Genomic DNA, 27687 nt, shown 5'->3' with positions numbered 1-27687 from the left:
GTCTAGCGACTATAACTGGTGGCATTCTATATTCTGGACAACACTGGCACAATTTTATTTAACACTACTAGACATTGTTTTTAAAGTACTGTATTTATCAGGACATTGCTGCCAACAAACAACTGTACAGAATGTGTCTCAGCAATGTAATTTATATAGACCTTGCTGCTTATAGAGTGTAAGAGGATAGAAATATACAAACTGCAACTGCTTAGGCAGAGGGGCAGAGGACATCTGAAGTGTGAGATCTGCTAACGGTCTGATCTCTCACAGTATCTCCCATTTCCCGAGAATGCGAGGTCAGACAGTAGACAAGCAAGCACTTGTCCCTGACACCCCAACTAAGGTACCAGGCTTGTAAGAAAGTAAAGAGGGGATATAAACATAGTCATGTAAAAAATATAAAAATATTTTTTAACGTACTTGAATAGGCAAGCACTGGATCTTCATGCAGACAGTGCCTTTAGAGAAAGGCAGTATACATGCAAAAACACATACTGTAAATTTGAGCATTTCAAATATTTATTCCAAAAAATTAGCAAAATATTTACCTGTATATTGTGGAAAAAAGTAAGTACACCATTGGCCTCAGAAGTCGGTATTGCCCCCTTTAGCAAAAATGACTTCTTCTCAGCATTTTATATAACTGCTCACAAATCTGACAACCTATGTGCAAAATTCATTCAGCTGCAACATGTTTGTGGGCTTCCTTGCATGAAGTGCCGGTTTCAAATCCTCCACATTTCAATTTGATTTAAATTAGAACTTCAACTAGGCCAGACTTCTCCATTTCTTCTTTTTAAACTGTCTATTAGTGGATTTGCTAATGTGATTCGAAATATTATGATAGTGAATGATAGTTTCCAGGTAAACAGATATCCTCGCTTTCTCCCCAAGCACACAGATATACTATTTAAATTTACTTACCTGGGTTGACAGATATACTAATTAAATTGACTTACCCGGGTGGACTTTCATGACAATTTTGTTAGTTGATGGTTTGCAGGTCGCTATGAAAGTGAGTTTTTTTTGGTGAAAGACTTTTGTTTTTAAAGGTGACAAATTCTCATCTGATGTAGGACCCAAAATATCCACCACTTGTTTTACTTTAAAAGATCCTGCTTGATGTGGAACAAATGAAAACATCACATCCTAAAAAAAAGAGCAAAAATATAAGATACAAAAAAACACTAAAGTACTGATTGCTATTTATTCTTATTAAAGAACTGGGTGAATTGGTAAATAGGTAATTCGTCCTTAATTACTGGGCTTTTAGCAACAGACACATAAAATGTTAAAGGAGTAGGTTGGGATTATAAAAAGCAAACACACATACTCACCTTCATGCTGCAGCATCGGTCTGATGCTGCAGCTGTTCCTCCCCGGCTCTAATCTGAAGAACTGAGTGATCACATAATCGCTCAGTCCTTGGTTAGCTCTGAGCAGAGAGTGGTGACTGTCAGTCACCACTCTCCATTCTGCCCTTCCAGCACTCATTGTAGTGTCGGACAGGAGAAAGGGAGGGCTCAGTTGGCTTCGGGTCAGCTGTAAATCAAGGCAGATAGACAGATCTCAACAATATAGTTAGGATTCTTCCATAGCCTGGAGAGGCTTTATGATATTAGCCAACAGTGAGCTTTAGCCTACTGTAGGCTGATTCTTGGTCAAAGAATAGCAGTAAGTGCACCCCTGCGAGTGCTTTGGCCATACTTTTCTTTTAATGATCCAAAAGGCATGAGAAAAATGTAAATTAGAGTATTTTTATATTCTATTTACATTTACGCGGCTCTTCCTGCCACATTTGCACAGGCACGGCAGTCAATTTATTTGAATGCTTTTCCAGCAGGGAAGAGGACCCCACACCTTTTCTTAAACATGCCCGCACAAAAATCAATTGCTGCTTTTGCACCATGCATTTCCTCATGAGGGAAACTGCACTGTGTATGCCAGTTAGAGTTAAAGTGTTACTAAACCCACAACAGTAAAAACAGTCTGTATATGCAGTAAACCATGCTGGGTATACTCACTGTGGAACCTAAGGGGTTAATCCTCTGCATTGTGTAAAAAGGCTGTTTGATCCTGTCTTCTCTGATCCTTCCCCTTTTCCACAGTCCCAATCTATCTCCGGATAGAACAGAGCTTTGGGGGACACTTTGCACATGCTCAGTTTGGTGTGTATTGCTAAAGAGTTGTTTTTTTCTTCGGAGGGTGCATATGATCAGCACAGGGCCAATCAGCACTGTCCAGATGGAGGGTCAGGGGTCCTGCAGCCTCATAGGACAATCAGAGTAGAATTAAAACTCCTCCTACAAGCTTTAACCAGACACTGATAAAAGTCATAAGACTGCAATACACCGCTGATAAGAAAAGGTATTTAGCAGTCTATATTTACTAAAATAATTGCATTTCCATCTTCTGTGTATTGTAGGAGACCAGATATAGTGAATGCAGGCTCCTGGATTTAGAAACACTTTAACCACTTGCCAACCAGCCGCTGAAAATATACTGTGGCAGGTCGACTCTATTGCGCAAAACGTCGTACCTGTACGTTGTTTCCTACAATAGCCAGTGGGAGCGCATGCGCACGCGCTGATTGGCCGGAGGGGGAGCCAACCAGTGGGTCTGGCAGACACAATGTCCGCCGGCCACCCATGATCGCTCCCCATAGAGACAGAACGGTGGTGTGCCTATGTAAACAAGGCAGACTGCCGTTTTGTCACAGATGAACACAGGAATCATGTGTTCCTGCTATTCAGGAACACAGATCTATAGTGAGTTCATCCCCCACACAGTTAGTAAGCACCCCCTAGGGACACACTTAACCCTTTGATCGCCTCTGATGTTAACCCCTTCCCTGCCAGTGTCATTAGTACAGTAACAGCGCATATTTTTGGAATATCCCCTCAAAGGTGTCCAATCGGTTCGCCACAATGTCGCAGTCCCGCTAAAAATCGTTGATCGCCGCCATTACTAATAAGAAAAAATAAAATCAATAAATATGGCATAAATCTATCCCCTAGTTTATAGACGTGATAACTTTTGCGCAAACCAATCAATATACACTTATGGGGATTTTTTATACCAAAAAAATGTAGCAGAATAAATATTGGCCTAAAATTATGAAAAAAAAATTGATTTTTTTTTTTTTTTTATTGGCTGTGTTTTACAGCAGAAAGTAAAAAATATATATATTTTTTTTTTTTTACAATTGTGGCTCTTTTTTTTTTGTTTTTAGCACAAAAAATAAAAACCGCAGAGGTGATCAAATACCACCAAAATAAAGGGAAAAAAAGATATAAATTTTATTATATAAAATTAAAATATTACATTGGTACAGTGTCACATGACCACGCAATTGTCCGTTGAAGTAACGCCGTGCCGTAATGCAAAAAATGGCCTGGTCATTAAGGGGGTAAAACCTTCCGCTCCAGAAGTGGTTAATGGCACCCTCACGTGTTCTCTTTAAAACACTGCATTTTGTGTTTGGCTGCATGCAGGTGTGAGAATGCGTGCGATTTACGTGTATTCCTGGGAGAACCAAGAAGGGGAGGATCGGGGCTGCTCTGTGCAAAACCATTGCGCAGAGCAGGTTAGTATGATATTTTTGTTATTTAAAAAAAAAAAAAATGCCATTACAATCACATTAAAGCTATTGTGGTAACCACTTTCCTTAACTAATCATTGCATCTTATGAGGTATTTATGCTACTTACAGACTGCAACACATGGGCAAGTATATTTAATACATTACAATAGATAATAGCTTCATACGTCTTTATGTTTTTCTGAAACACAGTCTCATCACAACTCTTTCAGACGTGTTAAGTCAGAATAGACATATGGGAGCTTGCTTTACTAACTTGCTTTTGAAGGATCAATCTACGATTTTATCATCCATACTTTGGCTTCACTAATTAAAGCAGTGTTTCTCAGCCTTTTTTTCAGTCTGTACAATCTCGAGGCACCCCATTCTAAAATGTAAAAAACTAAACTCCATACTAAACAGCAACATCCACACATATTGAACACTGAACATTAGAAGTGGATTTCATCTAACAAAGCAAATACAGCTTTTCACACTGGTACTAACTAGTATTCCAGCATTTCTCTCTCTCACTTAGGTAATGTGACCCCAGAGCTGACAGGTAGAGACAAAAAAGGAGCACCACCGACGTGCTACTTATCATTCGATGACATTATCGGTTGTTAGAACACTAGCAGCTGGTTGTAATGCTGCACAATTAAAACAGGCTTTGTGAAACTAAAAGGCAGGCTTGATCCACTCACTGGCTTGTGAACAATTATTGAGCAATACAGGGCAAATTGCCAAGGCACCCCTAAAGAACCCAGGAAACACCCCAGGGTGCCACAACTTTGTTCAAAAAAGCTAACTTAGCGTCATGTCACAACAATGATCCTGTCACTCTTGAGAACTGACAGGCCATGATAAATATTCAGGTTGGTCATTTGCATATCCCTCCCTATGCGCTGTAAAGTTCCTACAGTGGCAGGGAAAGCAATCAAACTTCCAGCCTGTGAAACCTAGGACGGTGCTACATATTCTTAACTGCTTCCCACCTGGCCTATAGCTGTCCTCCGCAAATGGCTTTAATTCGTAGCCATTCATTGTGTACTATTGTGAATATAATTGTGATTGGTCACAGTGATCACATGGTACAGATGGCCAATCACAGCATATCTGTACCATGTGATAGATGTGGCCAATCACAGTTAAAAAAAAAGTATGTTATAGGCAATCATCCTGTACAAAAATAAATAAATAAAAACATAAAAAAAAATCCTGATCACTTATCCAGAGCAGTACAGTGTCACTATGGTAACATTGTATTGCTCTGGTGACAGTATGTAAAAAGAAAGTGGGGAAAAAACTATTTTATTTAATTTCTTTATTTTCCAAAAAATTGTGACAAAAAATTACAACTTCAAAAAAACTTACCATGCCTCTTACTAAATACCTTGAACTATCTACTTCCCAAAAAGGTCATTTGGGGGGTATTTGTTCTGGCCTGGCATTTTAGGGCCTCAGGAAATGAGACAGGCAGTCAGTTATTCAGAATTGATCACGTTTCAAATATGACTGTATATATCATAATTTGTACACTCTATAACTTTCACACAGACTAAATCAGCCTTTTTTAACCAGGGTGCCTTGAGTTTTCTTCTGGTGTGCCTTGGCAAAATGCCTAAAAATTTATCAAAAATTGTTTATAAGCCGACATGTGGATGAAGGTTGCCTTTTAGTTACACAAAGCCACAGGCTTTCATTGTGCGCCAACATGACTTTCTAGACACTGGCATCCTAACAACCAATTATGTCATTCGTTGAGAAGTAGGAGGTCTGTCACCTTCACTGCATTCTTGTTTGACCCTCCTCTGCCTCTCTCCCTCAGAACTGGGGTCACATTAGCTGACTGATGGAGAGAAATTGAGGAAGAAGAGAAACATTGGAATACTAGTCAGTACCAGTGTGCCAGTATATTTCCTTTGGAACAAAAACAATCTCTAATGATGGGGGCCCTACTTGTGTGAATGTTGCTGCATTATGTAAAACTTTTAGAATACATTTTACATTTTAGAATGGGGTGACTCGAGACCATAATTTTAAAGGGTACCTTGACTGAAAATTGGTTGAGAAACACTGGACTAAATAGAATACACTGATTTGGATCATTGTTAACAAAGAAATGTGGCAGAATACAATTTAGCCTAAATTTATGAAGAAAATTATTTATTAAAATTATTTATATCCCAACTAAAATTAAGAAAACTGTGGGTTCTTTTTTCAAAATGCTGTATTTTTTAAATTTAATTTATTCAGCAAAAACATTTTTTTTTAAAACCAGTGCTGAATAAATATCACCCAACGAAAGCTCTATCTGTCTCAAAAAATATATGATAAAAATTGAATTTGGGTACAGTGTTGCATGACTGAGCAATTGGCATTCAAAGTCTGACAGTGCTGAGAGCTGAAAATTGGCCTGGGCAGGAAGAGGGTACAATTGTCCAGTACTGAAGTGGTTAAAGAAGAACTCAAGGCACAATCATAATCTTTAGATCTCAGGTATATGCACACATATATGGTATCATTGGTACTTAGACTTCAGTACAATTCGCACTGAATATTAACCACTTTAACCCCGTCCACCGTACATATACTGCGGCACTCTGCCACTGCTGGGCAAAGCGACGTAGCCCTATGTCGCTCACTCAGGAGACTGTAGGGGGCGAGCGCGCGCCGCAGGCGGCGCGCTCCCGCCCCCGCTCGTTCCCTGGGGAGCCAGCAGGTGTGACCAGCGGCTCTGATGGCCGCTGGCCCCTCGCAATCTCCCGCAGCAGAGAGAGAAGGACAAACGGCTGATGTAAATACAGTTAGAATCACGCCCCTAGGGACACATTTAACCCCTTGATCACCAGTACAGTTAACCCCTTTCCTGCCAGTGTCATTTTTACAGTAACAGTGCATATTTTTAGCACTGATTACTGTAGTAATGTCACTGGTACCCCCAAAAGTGTCTAAAATGTCAGTTAGGCGTCCGATCTGTCAGCCGCAATGTCGCAGTCCCGCAAAGAAAAATCGCAGATCGCCTCCATTACTAGGAAAAGGAAAAACAATAAAAATTACATAAATCTTTCCCGTAGTTAGTAAACGTACGTATTTATCGGCGTATAACACGCACTTTTTTCCCCTGAAGATATAGTGCAAACAGTGGGTGCGTGTTATACGCCAATATTTTTTTTCCAACGAGGGGGAGGGGGCGGGGATCGGGCGGTGCGCTCCGCCTCTCCTGGCCCTGGGACAGCCCTGCCAGCGTACTCTGCAGTTAAGAAAAAAATCACTGCCAGCCCTTTTTATAGATCCTTACTACATAATATATCACTGTCATTGAAAAACGCTGCCTCTAAATACCTTGTTAGCTTTGTTCTTGCTGGCTGCTCTCCTCCTCCCACTCCTCCTCCTCTGAGTGTAGCTTCAGATTGGTGGAGGGGAGAGAGAAGAGCAGTCACATGACCGGCCATGAAAGAACGGAGCTACTGAGGTATTTAGAGGCATCGGTTTACAATAACAGTGACACATTTTAGGAAGTATCTATGGAAATGGGCTGGCAGTGATTTTGTTTTTACATTAGAGTACGCTGTCAGGGCTGTCTTAGGAGACTGGATGTCTCCTGGGAGTGCAGGGGGGCTGTGCAATATAAAGGGGGCTTTGTTATAAAAGGGGGTATGTAGTGTGCATGGGGGGAATTGTGCAATGTATAGGGGGGCTGTTTAATGAAAGGGGCAGTGTACTGTTATTTTTAAATATTTAAAATGTTTTTTTCCTAAAACTTCCCTCTTAAAGTGAAGGTGCATGTTATACGCTTGTGCCTGTTATACGCCAATAAATACGGTAATAACTTTTGTGCAAACCAATCAAAATATGCTTATTGTGATATTTTTACCAAAAATATGTAGCAGAAAACAAATTGGCCTAAAATGTTAAAAAAATTAGATTTTTACATTTTTTTTGAGAATTTCATATAAAAAAATTTGAAAAATATTGTTATTTTTTCAAAATTATCGCTCTTTTTGTTTATAGTGCAAAAAATATAAATTGCACAGGTGATCAAATACCGCCAAAAGAAAGCTCTGTTTGTGGGAAAAAAAGGACATTAATTTCATTTGGGTACAGCGTCGCACGACCACGCAATTGTCCGTTAAAGTCACGCAGTGCCAAATTGCAAACTAGGGCCTGGTCATTGAGCAGCCAAATCCTCCAGGGCTACCATGGAAGACTATTCCCATTCCATTAGTTACAGTATATACAGGATATATTAATATCCCACTTTAACAATAGAGGTTTCTGTGAGATGGTGGGTTTATGACAAATCAAAGAAAGTTTTGCAGGTATGCTTGCATACAGTTTTTTTTCCTAGCAATTTTAAAGAGATTGTATGAACATTGCTTAAACTCAAAGTTTGGTTTTGTTATGTTTATCTATCAAGAACAATTTTTTTTTACACAGTAACACTGCACTTTAGTTCTGCATTAAAGGATATGTATATTTCAGTTTTATACATTACAAGCACAAAGCATGTTTTTCAAGTCTTTGTCACTGTTGAGATCACGTTACAGAATACAGCTATTGAACTTTGTAAATAGATGCATACAGGGATAAAAAAAAGACAGAAATCCATGTTAAGAGATTTACCATATTTTAGACAGCTTTATTTGTAATGTTAATGCTTTGCAGATCAGGAAAGCGTTTTTTGTACCTGTGAATGCCCTGGCTCTATCTTTCCATTAGCCGGAGAGATATGAAAATGGGATATCTTGCGAAAGCTGAACACCACAGGGAGGAATTGAGACTCATTTTTTAGCGAACAGAGAATATCGATCTTTTCACCACTCAAGCATTCCTTAAAATTGTATGTTGTCCCTGGACTGAATGTTAATGTGACTGGGAAAGCAGAGCCAGTGGCAGCCAGTTCCACGTAGGGTTTCTTTTGTCCTGTGATGAAAATAAAAAAAAAAGCAATGACCGTTTATGACAATGTAATTGTTATAATTCAGATAATTATAATAATATTACAAATCAATTTCATTTTTGCCATTTAACACATTGTTTTTAGAAAACATGAACTGCTATCATGCTTGAAGATGTTTTTCAAATGTTTCCTGTTTTCTTCACAAATGTTGAGAAGGGACCCAAACAGTACAACAAGGCAGTAGGCAAAAAACATGAAGATGCACTAAGGGTGCATGCATACTAGCGCTGTAAACAGATCCTGGGTGCAGTTTGGCCTCCTGGGCCAGTTCGTTTGTATAGCGTGAGTGCTCCGAACAGCACCCAGGATCAGTTAAGTGTACTGTGCCCAGGACCACTTGGAACAGATGGCCCTGGGCGTAGTGCGCTTTCAAACATGTACAGTTTGCTACAGTGTGAATGAAAACCATGCTGGAGCACAGTTCTCACCGTAGAGAACTGTGCAGTGAAACAGGGATTGCTGGTCTGGTTAGCAGGGAAGAGAGCCCAGGAACACTTGTAAGTGCTCCCGGGAACATTCTTTACAAACCAGCGTGATTCTAAAGCAGTGTTTCTTAACCTTTTTTCAGTCAAGGCACCCTTTAAAATTATGGACAGCCTCGAGGCACCTCATTCTAAAATGTAAAAAGCTATTCTAATAGTTTTACATAATGCATCAACATCCACATATAGGACACCCAACATAAGAAGTGATTTATTCTTCCAAATCAAATACGCTTTTGCACACTGGTACTGACTAGTATTCCAATGTTTCTCTTCTTTCTCAGTTTTCTCCATCACTCAGCAAATGTGACTGCAGTAATGAAGGAGAGAGGCAGGGGAGGGTAAAACAAGGATGCTGTGCAGACGACGGACATCCTGCTTATCAACTGATGACATCATTGGTTGTTAGGATGCCGGCGGCTAGAAGGTTGTAATGGTGCACAATGAAAACCTGTGGCTTTGTGTAAGTAAAAGGCAGGCTTGGTCCCCCTGCTGGCTTGGATATGATTATTGGGCAATTTTCCAAGGCACCCCTGAAGAAACTTCAAGGCAGGTTGAAAAAGGCTGGTCTAAAGTGTCAAAAAAAGTTTATTAATAAATAAGTATATAAAATGACAATTACCATAGATAGCCGCACTCACATATACCTAAATACAAGATAACAGCAAACATAAACCTATAAATATTAATTTTTCTCCTTAGGAACCAAGTGAAAAAACAAAATAGAGCAAACAACTAACACCGCAAGCTTAATAAGTGTGATAAGTGAACCAGATGCGTGATTAAGAAGTCAATTAAATGAATGCCCAAAAGTGATTATCCACACGTAATATTATTCATCTGTGATTCCCAACAGTGCTCCACCGCAGTGCTATGACTATGCTTACCAGATGGTTAAACCCCTAATATAAGAGGTCTAACAGTGCTTATTATATACCAGGGACACAGATGGATATGGAACAGAAGGCTTTCCACTGCTGTACTAGCAATCAAAAGTTCTCCAAATGACATCAGACATGAGGAGGAAGAAAACAGAAAATCATTGTGTACACTGCATAACCGCCATTTATTTATTATATAAGAGATACTCACAACAATGAAAGACAGAACACATGTAACAAAACTCCCCTTGGCTAAGGGGGCATGAAGAAGTCCATGCTAGCTCCTCGTTTTGCAAAAAGTCATTGTTAAAGGTCCAGTGGGTAGCCCTGACACCATCCACATGAAATATATAAAAGTTACAATACCGAATACCCAAGAAGCCATTCCCTCTCTATGTTTGACTGTACAGCAATATTAAGGAGAACACCACCTTCACGTAGTGCCTCCACAATTTAAATGATTAAAAGTCACTAGTCAAAAATTTTAAATACAATTTTAATAATAAACCATAAATTGAAATTGTATTGTCAATCACTTTCTATTGGGATCAGGTGTTACCGCCATCTTGTGGCCAAAACTTTAGATTACAGCTCCAATGTCAAAAGCCTTTAAAGAGGTGGTAAAAAGAGGTGGTAAACCCAAAAGCAAACATAGTTATGCCCCGTACACACGCATCGATTATTGGCCGTGAATTTTCGGCCAACATCCGATCGGCCGTTTTTCGGCTTGTTAGTGTGATGCTTCCGACAACCGACTCCGACTTTTCGTCCGAAAAAAATCTGGTGTGCAGGCTATAAAATTTTTGTTGGCCAACAACACAACGGTCGATTTTCCTTCAGTCAGTACAGATTTCATCAGACAAAAATCTGATGAGCAAGATTGGGCATGCTTAGAGAAGAAAAAACACACGGAAAGTAAACCAGCACATGACATCACTTCAGAAGTAGATTTTTTTGGCCGAGAAAATTTGTGTGCAGTCTAGGCACATTCCAACCAACAAAACACCACTCTGGACAAAAGTCGGACAATCGGTCGGTCGATAATCGTTGCGTGTGTACGAGGCATTAGTCTGGTTGAAAAAAAGACATACGTCCTTCTAGTTCAACCAATAAAAAGGGGAAAAAAAACATCATGCATCATGTATTACATTGCAGCTTACCATGTCTTAGATGTAATGGGTACATTCGTTTTCTGTTCAAACATAAAAAGTTTGCTTACATCCTAAGAAGTGGCGGACTATCAAAAATAATTTAATAAAAAATAAGAAATATAAAAAAAAAAAGAGTTTATAAACAAGAAGTCCCTGAAGGAGCTGGTAACTGTTATTTATAAAACAATTAAGGTCACATTCTATATTGAGTCCTAATGGACAATAAGATTTCATCTAAAAAATCCATCATGTTTCAAGCCATGAAATATCCCTTCTGCTATTGCTACCATGTCAATGTAGAGTAAACCTATCTACGCCAACAAGTTTCAAACATGCTGGATTCTACCAGTACATATTGGCTCAAAACACAATAAAAGACTCAGAGTCTCTGATTTTCCTTTAAAATTCTTAGCTTTGCAATGACATTGAACCTAGAGTCAGAGGACAGACAGTGGGCAAGAATGGCCATTTTTTATGTTTGTAAAAGGGATCACTTCGGCATAGAAGAGGAGGTCAGAGATTAACATTATAGCAGATCTTTTGCAGCTGTGAATTTTTTGGCTACCATGATGTATTCCTATGCCACTGACAAGCTGCAAAAGGGACAGCTGTGTGTTTAGAATGTTTTTTGGCAGTCCACGGGTTAAAGACCTTATTAGGATGAAGGTAGAGTTATAACCCAATTAGATCTTTAAAAGAAACAAAGGTGCATTGGTGGTGTAAAACATTCTTTAATACCAAAATATTTTCTTGGTATTTTTTTCTGCTTGCCTGCCATATTACCAAAACGCAACTATTAGCCACACACTTTTCTTTCTTCTTGAGTATTAAGCACACTTGTTGTGATTTTCATACAAGGGATCTAATATTTTTGCATCTTTCCTGAGTTTTTATGTATGATACCCACCTTTAATACACATTTTTATGTCTGTATCTGGCTGGAGAAATCCATCTTTGCTTCCCACTATTTCAAACCTCATGAAGAGTGCATAATCTTGCTGGGATGGAAGTTCATTTGATTCAATGTCTTCATTTTGCCTAAAAAGATATATAAATCATGTGAGATTTAGATTCAATCTGAGAGTTTTCCAAGGGCTTGATCTACTTAGCAGAATGCATTTTTAGGCTTTTTGCTCACTTTTATATATGCCGACATCAAAGGTACATAGTGTTCTACATACGCAGTGGTTGTAGAGCATAACAAAGCACACAAATGTATTTCAGACTCCTGTTTTTTTTTTTATCACACAGCTCTGTTTATTCCTCTTTAGGACAGAACTGCCCTAGTCTCAGTCTTTCTGCTTAAATGGTTCTGTCAGTCACCAGACTGGACCTATTGTCTGTTCATGTACAGTTTGCTACTTGCTTAGTTCAAACACTCTGTTTTTACATTGACTGCCTCTGTCCTTTCACAATCTCTATCTCACAAACATCAGTCTGTCTCAGCAGCATGACTTTGTAGGCCAGACAGACCTAGACCTACACTACCAAATTATCGAGGAGAAATCACTGACTAGAGAATACTTTCTTTTGTAAGCAACACCCACTTCACTCCAACCAGCTTCACACCTACTTACAGACCCTTTTCCTGCTGAAAAAAGGTATTGTCTGCATCTTTACACAGTGACAGACTATCTTTCACATATCCACCCCTATGTTTTGACCAGGGGGCCAGAACACACAAACCCTCACAGCAAAGACCAACATCTCTTTGCCTTACAGTATACGCACCAGGACAGTAACTCTTACCCACCTTTTCAGCACTGATTCTGATGGGGCTGCACTTGGAATAAAGAGGGCATTTGGTCAAGATCAAGAAAAGCCTGGGTGAGTTAAACACTGGGTATGGCTTGAAAAAGTTTCTACGTAGCTTCTTGTTTGGACATCGTCAAGCCTTTTTTCCATTTGCTTTTGTAATCTAAAAGCATGGCCATACAGAAGTCATCTCTAAATTTGGTGGAGACAATGTAACTGCCTCTATGCAAGCACATAAACATATAATTAAATAGATTTACATTTACGTACTTCACTAGCAAGACCCTTCTTTTCCTTCTGGGTGTATTGTGTGGGAGCCCATCCCCAGGTTTAATGCTATTGGAGGAGGAGTCATTTTGGAGTACCTGGAGTCGGTGCCTATTTTTGATGCCTGGTGTCTGGTATATTCACCTGCTTTATTGACCCCCTATAACTGGTCCATGATATCTGGTAAGCACATATACACTCTGGGTGTTCTGGTGGAGATGTATATTGCTACCAAGTGTTATCACCATCTATATCTGGATATTCATTGTCACTTTATGGACTATTTGATTATTTATTTATTTATGGACATTTTGCCGTGATTTTGCACAATTTTTGGAATTATTTCATTTATATATATATATATATATTATTCCTACACGTTATATCCATCTGGCATATTTTGCACATATTTCTATTTTCGTTTACACTAGTGGTTTAGTTGAGCGCAATCTTTTATTTAGCAATAATTATTATTTTTTCACATTTCATGGACCACGTGTTGATTGCTGCTTCTAATTTAGGATTTTCCTACACCAATAATATTTATTTACTTGTTAATTTGTGTAATCACCATTTATTTATTTGTGCTTTTATTTATCTAGTTTTGTTTCATTTATCCCCTTTGCGCGGGTAGTTGGTTTATTACCACATTTTTTCTTTCACATAAACATATAGCCTGCTACATCTACTGCTATATCCACTATAGAGCCCGATTTGAAAGGTGTGGCATTATTTATTCCCAAGTTCAAAATTTTGTTTTCTAGAGAGTATTTCCCATAAACTGATCCCATTTTAGGATATGTATGTGTTACTCAAATTTAATTTCCAAAAATAAAACAAAAATTATATCAAATTACTAAGCTATATTAAGAATTAAGTAAACGCTTAACACAGTATAGCTTAAGAAATTGTAAGCTTAAGAATAGGGAAAAATGAAGCATTATACTTACTTGGGATTAAAACAAATAGTGACTGTGGTTTTCTGGAAAGGTAAGAGGACTCCTTGACTGGGGAAGCAGGAAAGTACAGCTGAAACATCTGTGTATCTTGTCCTTTTTCCAAAATTCATATCTTGTAAAGCAGCATCTGTACTCTTCCCGATATCAGTGCCCTGAAAAATATTAGAAAAACATCCAAACATCACCATTATCCAAACAAAAGATTTATACATAAAAATATACATTTTATCAATACATTAAAGCACATGATAGAACCTGCAGAAAGAATCAGTCACAATAAGGCTTATGAAGGAATATTCAGTCGTTAGTCAATGAACATTGGATTTTTTTTTTCTCATACACAAAAGGCTCACTTTTTAGAAAAATGCTGCCTGTCAACTGACTGTAGTCGCCCATTTTACACCTAGAAGACTGCAGGCAAGCCCGGAAGTTGGCAGAACAGCAACTACTAGGATTCAAGTAGCTTCTGACCACTTGATTTATTTAGCAATGGCAGTTCCAAAATGTCTAAGCTCATGGGTTTCTTCAAAGGGAATTAAAATTGTTATCTAGCAAAGGTTTTGTCATTTAGTCAGCCAGCCTTTAGGCACTGCTACCTGGACATCTCTGCAAACCACACTGCAGTTGTTTAGCATAGCTTGGACCACAATCTAACCTGCTCTTTGACAAAATAAAGGAGCAACAGCAGCCCAAAGATGAGTTTATTGCAATGTTATAAATCCTTCTGGAAACGTATTAACAGGGTTGCATAAAGCAGAAGAAACTGAAATGGCTTGGGATGCTGTTTCCTCCAGTAGAATTGTGTCAAGACAGATTGAGTTACACACTGTATGCTAAACAGACTGGTGAGCGGGAGAGAAAGGAAAAGTATTTGTGTCTGTGTAAATCTGCCCTGCATAGGCAAAACACAGATTAACCAGTCTACCCAAGTCTACTCAATTTTCTGTAATCTGAAGTCTATTTCATCTAGTGTAGCCAGAATCACCAATTTCCACATAGGTGGATTTTTAGTGTAAAGAGCCAGCTCTCAGATAATTCGATGTTATGGGGCATCCCTCTCTCTTTTGGAAAGGCACAAGGGGACCTTAAAAGGCCTAATCTGAAAACACCAGATTAAAAGAAACAGGGAGCTTTTAAGCAGGGTGTGGGGTTGGTTCATTTTAGCTAGAGTTGGATGAAAAACCCAAGTCTTGAGTAAACAGTCCATAGCTTTATTTACTTTTCAAGGCCTAAGTTTGAATTTTAACATAAGTAATTTCTGTATTCATTATAAAAGCTTGTTACAACGGCACAAAATCAGCCTGCAATGTTAGTTTTGTCATTTAGTATATACAGTGTGTTATTCACATATGAATAATTTACTCCAGTAAAACTGTCTCTGTAATACTGAGTTATTACCAGCAGCCCCAACAAAGCCTATTTCAGCTCTCTGTAGCAAGTCCATGGTCTGAAATCCAGGTAACTGTATTATCCTTCACTAACATCCTCACTTATAGCTTTGTTAATGTTTGGGAGCTTAAGGCAAAATCTCTAATAAATGCAAACATTTTTTTTGCAGGTCACCTTCCTCTTTCTTTTGACTGGGGCATAAAGTTCACAGCTGTCATATAATGAATATGACATTATTCAACTGTATATTGAAAAGGTTGTATTTTGATATTACAGTAATCTTTATTTATAGAAGTATGTGACAAAATTCTTTGTCAATTTAGGATTTACAAATGGAACCTAAATCTTGTGCAAAGTAAGGCCTCCTTCACATGAGCGATTATCTGCATACAGCAGTTTCCAGTGGCAATAGTTAGCAGATTCTTGCAGCTGAAATCACAGAGCGACCAGAGTCAGACATCCATCCCTAACCACAGGTAACTGCTGGATGTGCAGACACATGCAAACAGCAATGGTTCCTCTCAGCTTGTCATTTTGTTGTACCACAGCTGTTGGAATACATCTGTGATCCCAGCTGTAAGAATCTTCTGAATCTTGATGCTGCATTTTACTGTAAGCAGTAAAATGTGTGAAGAGGGCCTTAAAATGGTTTTAAACCCTTACACATTCACACTTAAAGTGTTACTTAACTCACAACTGTAAATGCAGTGTGTATATGCAGCAAAGCATGCTTGTTATACTCACTGTGGAACCTAAGAGGTAATCCTCTGCATTGTGTATAAAGGATGTGTGATCCTTTCTTCTCTGATCCTCCTCTTCTTTACCTGATTCCAACTCATCTCTCAATAGAACAGACCATTTGGAGTCAAGCTGCACATGCTCAGTTTGGTGTGTATTGCTAGAGGGATTTTTTTTTTCTTGGGAGAGTGCATGTGATCAGCACAGGGCCAATCAGCACTGTCCAGACATATCAAGACAGAGGATCACTGTCTCCTCCTACAAGCTTAAGCAGACAGTGGTACAAGTAACAAGACTGATATATACTGCTGATGAGAAAAGGTATTTAGCAGTTTATATTCACTAAAACCATTGCATGTCCACCTTCTGTGTACTGTGGGAGACCAGATATAGTGAATACAGGTTCTGTGTTTAGTAACACTTTAACTGACTAGCCTCAGAAGAAACTAAAACAAATTCTTCAAAGTTGTACCTGTTTATGTGCAGCCCTCTCTCTTCTAAAACCTCTTCATTTTACACAGCATTCCTTAGCACCTTAAGGTAGGAATTTGATGTCACATACAGCACAGAGCAGTGAGCTGAGTGTAATCTGAAACTTGAGTGGAGGGAAAGGATACACCCCTTTTACAGTCTCATAAAGAAACATACACAGCTAAGGTTGTCAATCACCTGCTGTGTGCTGGGGGAGGATGGGGGAGGCTTCTGGGATTGCTTGATCGGGAGTGACTTATGCAGATAGCAGAGGAATGAGACAGCAGATAGAAATCGAACTAGGTGCTTTGAATGAAGACCAGTACACATTAACCACTTTACCTCTGCCTGCAGTAATATTACTGCGGCAGAGTGGCTCGTTATCGTCTGACGACGTAGTACTACGTCGTCAGACACTCCCCTTTCTCGGCGGCGCGCACACGCCGCCGGAGGCTCGCTCCCGCTGTTTTCAGTCACAGCGGGAGTCGGGCCAGGGGAGGAGCAGCGGCGATCGCCGCCGCTCTTCCCCGATCGTCGGGGATCTAGTGTGGAGATCCGCCTGCTTGTGTAAACACAAGCGGGCGGATCTCCTAAGTGACAAGCAGGGTCAGATTGCAGGGTTCAGCATAGCTGAACCCTGGATCTGTCCTTGTGTCACTCAATCACCTCCCCCCACACACGTCAGTAAGCACCAGGCATACATTAACCCCTCCCTCTCCAATAAAATTAACCCCTTCCCTGCCAGTGTCATTTTTACAGTAACAGTGCATATATATAGCACTGATTACTGCAGTAATGTCACTGGTACCCCCAAAAGTGTCAAAAATGTCAGTCAAGGGTCCGATCTGTCTGCCGCAATGTCGCAGTCCCACAAAAAAATCGCAGATCGCCGTCATTACGCGTTAAAAAAAAACCACCAAAAATGACATAAATCTTTCCCTTAGTTAGTAAACGCAATAACTTTTGCGCAAACCAATCAAAATACGCTTATTGTGATTTTTTTTTACCAAACATGGGTAGCAGAAAACAAATTGGCCAAAAATTTAAAAAAAATTGTTTTTTACATCTTTTTTGGGGGGAATTTCATATAAAAAAATGTTAAAAATATTGTTATTTTTTCAAAATAAACGCTCTTTTTTTGTTTATAGCGCAAAAAGTAAAAATTGCACAGGTGATCAAATACCACCAAAAGAAAGCTCTGTTTGTGGGAAAAGAAGGACGTAAACTTCATTTGGGTACGGCGTTGCACGACCACGCAATTGTCAGTTAAAGTCGCACAGCGCCGAATCGCAAAAAGTGGCCCAGACGTAAGACAGCAAAATGCTCTAGTGGTAAAGTGGTTAAAGGTTTTCCAACATGTTTGTGAAAGTCCTAAAAATAAAAAAACACTCTTTAGTGCACCACACATGACTTGGCCTGTTTGAGAACCCCTCTCTCTTTAGTTCTTTGGTTTGGAGGAGCAACAAGTCAAATTATGTAAACAAAGGCTGCAGCCCTACTTACAGTAAAACCTATATACAAAGCTTGTTGGTTCTCACTGTATTGGATTTTAAAAACTTCAACTTCAGACAAAACTTTTTTTTTTTTAATTAACAGACTGGGGAAGGCATGGAACCACTGACAAATTGTTATAGTAGTCTGTGTCCCCTGTGCCAGTACAGAACATAATGGGCAGTCTCTCCAATAGGAAAACCAGACTGCACTAAAACACATTAGGCTTGATTTACTAAAGGCTAATAGACTGTTCATTTTGCAAGGAAAAAATTCTCTTAGCTTAGTGAATGTTGCATATTGTGTGTTAATCCCTTTGCAAAGAAAACCCAATCATATGCTAGGAAAAAAAAAAAAAAACAGTATTTTTGCTTGCATTTGATTGGATGATGGAAGTCAACAGAGCTTTACCTTATTCACTAAGCTAAGGGAAAGTTCCACTAAACATAAGACAGTCTATTTGCATTTAGTTAATCAACCCCATTGTTTATAGTAAGATGAGGAATGATTAGAACCTATGTCAGATTAGTAATATGGTCTGTGACTTCCTGCCCTGATGGCAACAGCTTCTAGCCCTGATGTAACAAAGTGAATTATCTTGGGTTGGATGAAGTTGCTCTTTAAAGCAAAGCTCCACCCAAAAGGGGAAGCTCCACTTGTTTGCTTCCCCCCCCCCTCCACTGCCACATTTGGCACATTTCGAGGGGAGAGGGAGCGGGTACCTCTTTTTGACAGGTACCCATCCCCTCTTCCTGGAGACCTCGCGGCGGTGAGGTCCCCTGGAAGTTCGGCCCCCTGGAAGTTCGGCCCCCATCCTCCTTCCACCGCAGCTAGGCCATTCAGAAGGCACAGCGTGCTTGGCGTATGAACAGTAGGGAACCGGCTGTGAAGCTGCAAGGCTTCACTGCTGGTTTTCCTTAGTTGGGATGGTGGCGACAGCACCCGAGAGCTGATTGAAAAATCAGCTGGTGGTGCTGACATTGTGGAATTGATGGATAGGTAAGTGTCCCAATATTAAAAGTCAGCAGCTACAATATTTGTAGCTGCTGACTTTTAATTTTTTGGTGGGGAGTCTAGAGCTTCTCTTTAAGCACACCCGCAATCCTTACCATTTGAAGTTCAATGGTTGATTTCATTTGCAGTCTGCAACTACTCTTTAAAAGCAAAACAACTGTTTAAAGTAACTATCCACTTTTTTGCATTTCTCTACCAAACTTGTAAAGCAAGGCAGCAAAATATACTTTTTGTTGTGCTGTGGCTTGTCAGACATAGATTAATGACCCTGTTGTGTGTTGAGACTTCAGACAGATGAGTTATGATACAAGGCTGCTGTAGTGAGAGGGGAAACTTTTACCGTAACTTTACAGTATGCGCACAAAAAGTCCTGGGAGATGCTTTATATTGAAAATCCACTTTATAGATAGAACTTAACCAGAAGAAAAAGGTTAAACATACCATTTCAACTCCAACTGCATTATCATCCAGGACAGACACCCAGCTTACTTCCTCAGGACTATCGTTGTATAGCACTACTTTCTGGATCTTTGATGTTCCAAAATAGACAGCTCCAAAGTGAACACACTTTAAAGATTTGTCAGACAGGTCTAGTAACTCTAGAGATTGTCTGACAATATTCCCTTTAATTAGCAAAGACGTTTCTTCACGACCTTCAAGTTTAACCCTAGGATAAAACACAGGTGCTTAGCAAGCTGGTTTATGTATACAGCAATAAATATGTATCTTTATATCATTTTAGATAATGTATCAAGCAGTAACATAAACCTCAAGCCACGCTAAACTCTGTGAATAAGAATTAACATGAAACATAAAAAGCAAAGGAATATAGAGAAGTTCATATTAATGATATGATCAGTCCACAACCATATGTTGAATCCAGGAAGGAGAGATGTTGCTTTCACCAGTGGAATATGGCTCTATGTAAGTATGGTTTCCCCACTTGGGTCATACAATTGTTGAAAATCCATACTTGCTGATTTATTCCCAACATCTATTGGTCTTAACATTACATACGATCAGGGATTTTTTTCAGCGGGAACGCGGGGCAACGCAGTTCCGGCACCTCCAGCACTGACTGTATGTAATAGCAAGGGGTGCTGGAGTGTGCTGCAGGGTCTATTAATGCTGACATCTGGAGGATTTATTCCAGCTGGAGGCAATTTATTTCTTCAGGGGGGTCTGTTGTTGCTGAGGAGGTCTATGCTTGCTGGCGGGGCCCCTACTGTTGCTGGGGGTGGGTCTTATATTGCTGGGGAGGTCAGTTGTTGCTGGGAGAGATCAACTGTTGAGGGAGGGATCTATTGTTGCTGGCTGCGGAGAGACCTGTTGTTGCTGCCGGGAGTCTATTGTTGCTAGGGGGGAAATTTTGTTGCGGGTGGTTCATTGTTGTTAGAGAGATCTATTGTTGCTGGCAAGTGCTATATTGTTGCTGCCTACAGAGAACCTATTTTACTGCTTTTCTTGTTATCATTACCATATTCCCATAAAATTACCTAACACCACTAAATGATACTTGGTTCTGTATTCTCTAAGTACTGGAAGGTAGGTAGGGGGTAGAACCATGGAATGGTGCTTGGAGGTGGGTAGGGTCCAAGAAAACGGGTGACTTGGAAAGGGGTTCCTGCACCTACTTTGTGGGAAAAAAAGCCCTGTATACGATTCTGTTATTCTTTTGACAGGTCTACCTGTATATACTCCTGATGAGTGGGCTACAGACCCACGAAACGCATCAAAAGTTCTACTATGTTGTACATTATACATAAGACAATTTTGTGTGTATTCTGTTCATAACATGATATATGACCTTTTATATCAATATTGCTGTTGAAATCTTGCCATGCCATATTCTGTACTTCATCTGTTGGTCAATGTTGGCATGTCATTGCTTACATGTTTTTTACTTATTAAAATCTATTTTTATGCATTAGCGACTCATGCATCCACTTCAATTAAAGTCTCATCTGGGCCATTTCTCTCCTTCCTGCTTGATTTAGGGATGGAAGTGGATGTAATAGACAGCATCAGACCATTTACCAGTTTCTACATATGTTGAATCCAGGTTATGATTAGAATATCTGTGTGTCTCAGCTCCACTTAAAACACCACATGAGCACACACCAGTGAAGATGCCTCCTGACCATGAGACGTGAGACTCTCTGTGAAGAGAAGTCTAAAAACGGCTGTGTGGAAATGTGTTTGTGTGCCGGTCCTGTTTGTACAGTTTTTAATTTGTTATCTCAATAAAACTCATGAGAGTTTGACACTATGTGGGCCTGGTGCTCTTTATTTTTTATCATTGCTGGAGTCTCTGACTGATGGAGGACCTGTGCAGGAAAGCTTGATACCAGGTTTTTTCTTTCTTCACATCTCATGGTAAGGAGACATCTTCACTAGTGTGTGCACATGTGGTGGGTTAAGTGGAGCTGGGACATGAATATTCTAATCATAACCTGGATTAAACATATGGTGGTGGACTGATCACATCATCTATATGAACTTTTCTTTTTTTCTTTGGACTTTAGGTTTCATATTAATTTATAATCACAGAGAGGCATGTGGTTTATTTATCATTTATTTTACATGCTTGTTATTCAATACATTTACTTACTGCAACTAATTTATGGTGTATTTCCATTTGAGCGTTTCACTTGAATTGATATAGTAACATAAGCCTAACCAGTATCATCTGATAAACATAACTGGACAAATGGATGCATTTTTCGCTGGGAAATGAATCTAAATTGCAGATATAAGACCACAGAACACATGCTGCTCTACACTGCTGATGCTTCTACATTCATACATTGTAATTTTTTAGAACCTGTCATTACAATACTTAACTGAGTGACAAGTGGAAGTCTTCCTTAGTGGCCACATGATAACTTAGCCAGAGAGAACTTTTTATCTGATGTCATTAAGAAATGAAAGCTGATTTATTTTGACCTATTTTTTTTTATACATAGTATTTTCTAGTCTATAATGCTGTGAATCAATAACTCCTATAGGACATGTGCAGGAAGACAACTGATATAATGAAAGACAAAAGCTACAGGTATAAATAGCCAAATGGATTTTGCATAGTACCTTACAGCAAAGGTACAACTCTACATATTTGGAAGTTTGGAAACCGCCTTAATTACAGGTAACTGTCAAAGGTCTGCATAATTTACTTTCACATACTGAATAACTACTTTTTATTCATATCAGTAGTACTTTTACTTTGACACATTTGTAATTCTTTTGATTAATGTTGCTAGACATGACAGTAAAATTACATTTGTTGTGAAAAGTTAAAAAAAGGTAACTAAATGGTATTACTCTAAATAAAAGGAAGAGGTGGAACAATGAATAAAAGATGGCACAGTGGTGAATATTGCTGAACTTCAAAAGAATAATTCTATGTGTGTTCCTGCTATAGGTCTCTACAAAAGTGCCACATCCCAAAAACGTATTTGTACACTGTGGGTTCCCCTAGGGGTGGGACTTTATAGGCACGGAGACGAGAATAATCAAAAATAATTATAAATAATTTTATTAATACAAAAACTTCAAAAGAATACATGACCTTATTGTAGTTATATAGTTGTTTTTCTGAGTGCAGAAAAATGAAGCTGATGTACAACATAATAAAGCAAAGTCTGCCGGGCTTATTTAACAGGGTGGAGTGAATAGCAATTACTGTAAGCAAAGTGCAGTAACCAAAACCACCAGTCATCATCTATACCATACATCTGATATGTGCTATGCAGCCAGCCATATCTGTATGCAACAGCCATTGCCAGATGCAGTCCTTTACTTGCCTTTAACCAGCCCCTGGGGCACTATTCCTTCCACTGACACCAACAAGGAGGCACTATTGCTCCCACTGATACCAATGATGGGGCACTATTCCTCCCACTGTAAACAACGATGGGACATTATTCCTCCAAGTGCGGCTTGTTCACTTTCCTCTGCCTGAGCCCAGAGGAGCAGTGCTTTAACTGGAGCACACAAGTCGGTTAATCTTACTTCAAAATGGCATCTGTGTGGCCATGTATGGAGCTTATGGGTAGCCGACCTAAAGCCCAAAAGGAGCGGAAAAGGAAATCTAATGAATGTGTGGTGGAGGAGTTATAACAGTGCACCAGTATTGGAACAAGAATATTGAATGTTCAAGTCTATTAAGATATCACGGATTATTTGTTCTTTCCTTTTTGAATTTTCTATGTTTTCTATGGACTTTACTATTATAAACGTCTTGGATGTGATACTTATTCCTCCCACCGATGCCATTGCCAATGATGGTTAAGCAGGGACCGGCTGAATTTCAACCCATGTATGGTTGAGAATGTTGTACAGAAGTCAATCTACCAATCAATTTCTGTACAGGCGGCCTTTCAGATTTTTCCCGCTTGATCAGCACTGCTGGCTATAGACAGCAGCACTGATCACTGTATTCTGACATCAAGTACGTCTCCCCACTGTCGATTACAATAGCTCATTGGGAAGGATCTCCCCCATCCACCTCTAATGTGTGGATGGGGAATTTAGTCAGTTTTTATTTTTCCAACTTGCTGTTTGAAAGAAAAATACTGTATCATCTATGGGCTGCCTAATCCCCTTATGCAGCTGAGAACACAGGTCACATGATCACTGGTAAAAAAAAGAAAAAAAGTAATTTATAATGTTTTGTATATCTATACACAAATGTTTTGCCTTACATTACTATTTTAAACTAAATTAGCTGTTTTACAAGGTTAGGGTTCATATATACTTTAAGGGTTTAAACAGAACTCTAAATGTATGGAATAAATGTAAATATTCATTCACTTACTTAGCTTTTTCTTCAATGACAACAGGAACATCTGCACAAAGTTCCAGCTTTATTAAATGTGTTGTTTTTGGCTCCACCGTACCACTGGTTGGGGTTATAATAATAGGAACTGTTCCATTGTACTTTATTTTGAAAGTACCTATTAAGATATAGAAACACCAATATTTATTTATTTATTTATTACAGGTACTTATATAGTGCCTTCAATTTACGCGGCACTTTACATATATATTGTACATTCACATCAGCCCCTGCCCTCAAGGAGCTTAAAATCCAAGTTATATATATGAATATACAATGTAAATGAACCCATACAATCAGTTTATAGGATAGCAGATGCAGTATAGCAAATAGATTCAATGGAGCAAGTAACATTCACTTTATTAATATACTGTAATATTTATACAATGCAACAACCATGACAAAAAAATTACCAAGAGTAAAAGTTAAAAACATTTTGGAAAAGTAATCTCATAAGGACTAACTTACATACAACGTAAACTTGTTCATAGAAGAGACCCTGCTACACAGACATTCACTGAAAGTTAAAAGCCCCCAATAAATTTGATGATGTGCTTGAGATATGAGCACAAAGAAATATACTGGATCTAAGAACATTGGTTGTTATCTACAGTATTATCCCTACTAGACACTTAAAAGCCCAGATGTATGATGTATGCACATCTAGTGGGCATCCCTCTTCCATGCTCTTACACTATCTTTTGATTCCAGATCCTGTCCTGAATACTCCCTAAAATGTATATCGTGGCAAAAATCTGAATCTCAAATATATTCCCTACGGTTTTGTCAAAGCCATCAGAATCCTCTATGTGCATATTTCAACATTATCCCAGTCCCTTAAAAATCATGGTAATAAATCTCATCTATCTGATTTTTACCATAGGAAAAAATAACTACTCATGGTTCTTCTTTCTTACTCACTTCCATTAGCCCCAGGCTGTGACTGCACAATAAAGAAGTGGTATGAGACTAATGAGGTCATTATGGTCAGAGATGAACAAATGATTAGAAGGTCTTCTATTAGTGACTTGGTAGAGTGGAGGCCATTACTCCTCACCCAGCACTAGATTTAATTCACTCAGCATATTAATGAACTTGTAAAAAGTGGTTCAAGATCTGTTTACCAGTTTACTACTTGCAGAGTCCACACCAGGCTACCATCGTAAAAGGAAGTCCTAAATCCTAAATGCTTAGGACAGTTGACAGGGTAGGGTTAATTGCTACCTAGTACTGTTTATACAAATTCGATTTGGCCTAAACTTTCTACCTTTACTTTTTTGCACCTTCCACATTACATATTTATATACGTATATCTGAATTCTATACCCTGTCTCCTGTAAAGACAGGCACTAATTGTGTGCTCAATAAAAAAAAATCTGAAGAAAATCAGAATCTATATCTATATATTTATAGTCAGAGCCCTCCAACCGAGATAGACATGAAACCACATAAAGATGCCACAAGACTCACAACATACCATAGACCTGAGGTGTGCCCTGGTCACCAAAAAGGGGGCATACCCAAGATAAGTAATAGTTGATTTTAAAAGAGGGATGTGAAGGAAGTGCCCTATCAAAGGGGACTAGGAGGGAGGGTATTGTGCACTGGAATCGACAAGGAACACAAGTGAGTGGGCTGCTTAAATACCGTTGGGCTCCGCTGGGCTCCTCCCAAACATTCAGAAACACCATACTGGCCTTCTAATTTATGGTCAGAGCTGTTATATTTGTTTAGTTTAAAAACATGGATTGGAGAAAGGGATAGTAGACATACAACAGAAAAACCTGGTGCTGAGAACTAATTACCAAAGAAGAAACCCAAAAAGGTTAACATATGGCCAAAAATGTGTTAAAAACATAGTAGAAAAATAGCATTGAAAAAAATTTCATGGAAAAAAATCTGTATGAAAGAAATAGCCTTGGGTCCTGAGTCGGGGTGAAGCTGTCTCATAATCAATCCCTAATGATAGAAGCACTGAACAAAGATGGAGTTTTAGCGCTCACCAACACAGAAAAATACACCAATGATAAACATATTGGAATACAATGTCACAGTTCAATGTGATAAAATTATTAAAAACTTGTCCACAGAAGCTCCGATGGGAAGATGGCAAAAATAAATAACCCCATCTGCAGGTCACCATAAGAAACATGGACAATGGAACAATACCTGCAGGGGTGGCTGGTGCTGTTGCTGATGTATCCAGGAAAACCGCTGCGCACACAGGAGGATCAACCCTTGCTGTTTACACCATCTGCAATCTGTTGCTGTGTCCACGGTCTGGCCGCTGACATCCGGTGATGTCATCAGCCGGCATGGCTCAGAACACAGGAAGTGCTGGAGGAGCCGGTGAGCTCTGTGTGTGTGGCTGATCCTCCTGTGCGCACAGTGGTGTCACCACATCCAGCTTGAGTGGACGCTGTGGACTGCACTCTCCTCCTCTCCTCTGTGATGCACTCCCTGGTGTGATCCTTCACTTACATCACAGACAGCCCCTTACCCTCGGCTTTCCTGGATCCATTGTCCATGTTTCTTATGGTGACCTGCGGATGGGGTTATTTCTTTTTTCCATCTTGCCATGGAAGCTTCTGTGGACACGTTTTTAATCTTATTTTATCACATTAAGCTGTGACATTGTATTCCAACATGTTTAGCCTTGGTGTATTTTTCTGTGTTGGTGAGCGCTAATACTCCTTCTTTGTTCGAAGGGGATAGTAGTATACTCCAATTGAACTATTCACACATGAGGACAGCTATCTCAGTTGAACTGAGTAGCAGATTGTACAGAATGAAGCAAAGTCCCTTTTCTTAGTAGAGGGAATTTATTGGACCTTGCTCTTTAAGACACCAGCCACTGTCCCCTTTAGCCTACACCCAGCAGCTGACTTTTAGCACCAAGAGGGGGATTCAGCAACACTAGTCTCTAGGATCCCTTTAGGGGGTCTGTACTCACAAGGCCCTGGTATCAGGTCACCTTCCTCCTATACCAAACAGGACATCCTCCCTCAGTCAGATCTCAGTAGGACCCGGGGTTTAAGCATTCACTGTTCAGGCCCTCAGGTCACCCACCTGAGGGCGCATGGCAGCTTGTGCAGGGGAGAGGTGATAGTTTCCCCCCCCCCCTTTATCTGGAACCCCCTTCATCTGGACCTTTTCTTTTAGGAGGAAAGCCCAGATCCCATGTGCTCACTAACTATAAATACACCCAGCACCCAGCATGCTCAGGAGCTCCACTCTCTGTAATTGGCTGGGAGGGCATTCATATTCATGCTGCTGCTCTACATGGGTCACTCCTGTTCACCCAGAACCTTCCAAGGTTGCCTGGATACAGAGGAGCCAATCACAGCAGCAGCAGCACTGTGAGTCACAAAGGATACCTTCACTAAGCAATTGTAACTGTCCTTTTAAGTAGAAAAGCTGCTATGTTTTACCTAGCAAACTCATGTTAAGCAGGAGACCACACTATTTAAATGAACTATATTCTAGCACCTATCTAGGAGGGTGCAACATAATTAATATACATACAACATATATGCATATGGCACATACATTCTTACAGATGTAGTTAAGAGTGTAAAGAGTAGATCCCGAGTTTATGTACTAGAGATTCCCTGATGTTTAAAGCTGAAATTGCAGATACTGTGCACCATGAGTGTGAATCATTAATCAATTTCATTAAATGTCCAAATGTGAAATGCACTATAAAT

At 39.4% G+C, this 27687-nt stretch overlaps 1 protein-coding gene across 1 annotated transcript in view; it reads right to left on the bottom strand.

The window, feature by feature from the left end:
- CFAP47 (cilia and flagella associated protein 47) overlaps positions 1-27687 on the bottom strand; it is a 702231-nt gene that overhangs the window by 630254 nt on the left and 44290 nt on the right. The window contains exons 4-9 of the mRNA XM_082245539.1: positions 23960-24098; positions 19585-19810; positions 14032-14192; positions 11967-12097; positions 8273-8508; positions 963-1152 (exon numbers count right to left, since the gene is read on the bottom strand). Coding sequence (XP_082101665.1) covers positions 963-1152; positions 8273-8508; positions 11967-12097; positions 14032-14192; positions 19585-19810; positions 23960-24098 — 1083 coding nt within the window. The remainder of the gene's footprint in view (positions 1-962; positions 1153-8272; positions 8509-11966; positions 12098-14031; positions 14193-19584; positions 19811-23959; positions 24099-27687) is intronic.

The sequence above is a fragment of the Pelophylax lessonae genome (genome assembly GCF_965119305.1).
Source record: "Pelophylax lessonae genome assembly, chromosome: 2".
Classification (NCBI taxonomy): domain Eukaryota; kingdom Metazoa; phylum Chordata; class Amphibia; order Anura; family Ranidae; genus Pelophylax; species Pelophylax lessonae.
Note: the sequence above shows the minus strand (reverse complement) of the source record. Positions and strands in the feature narration are given on the sequence as shown.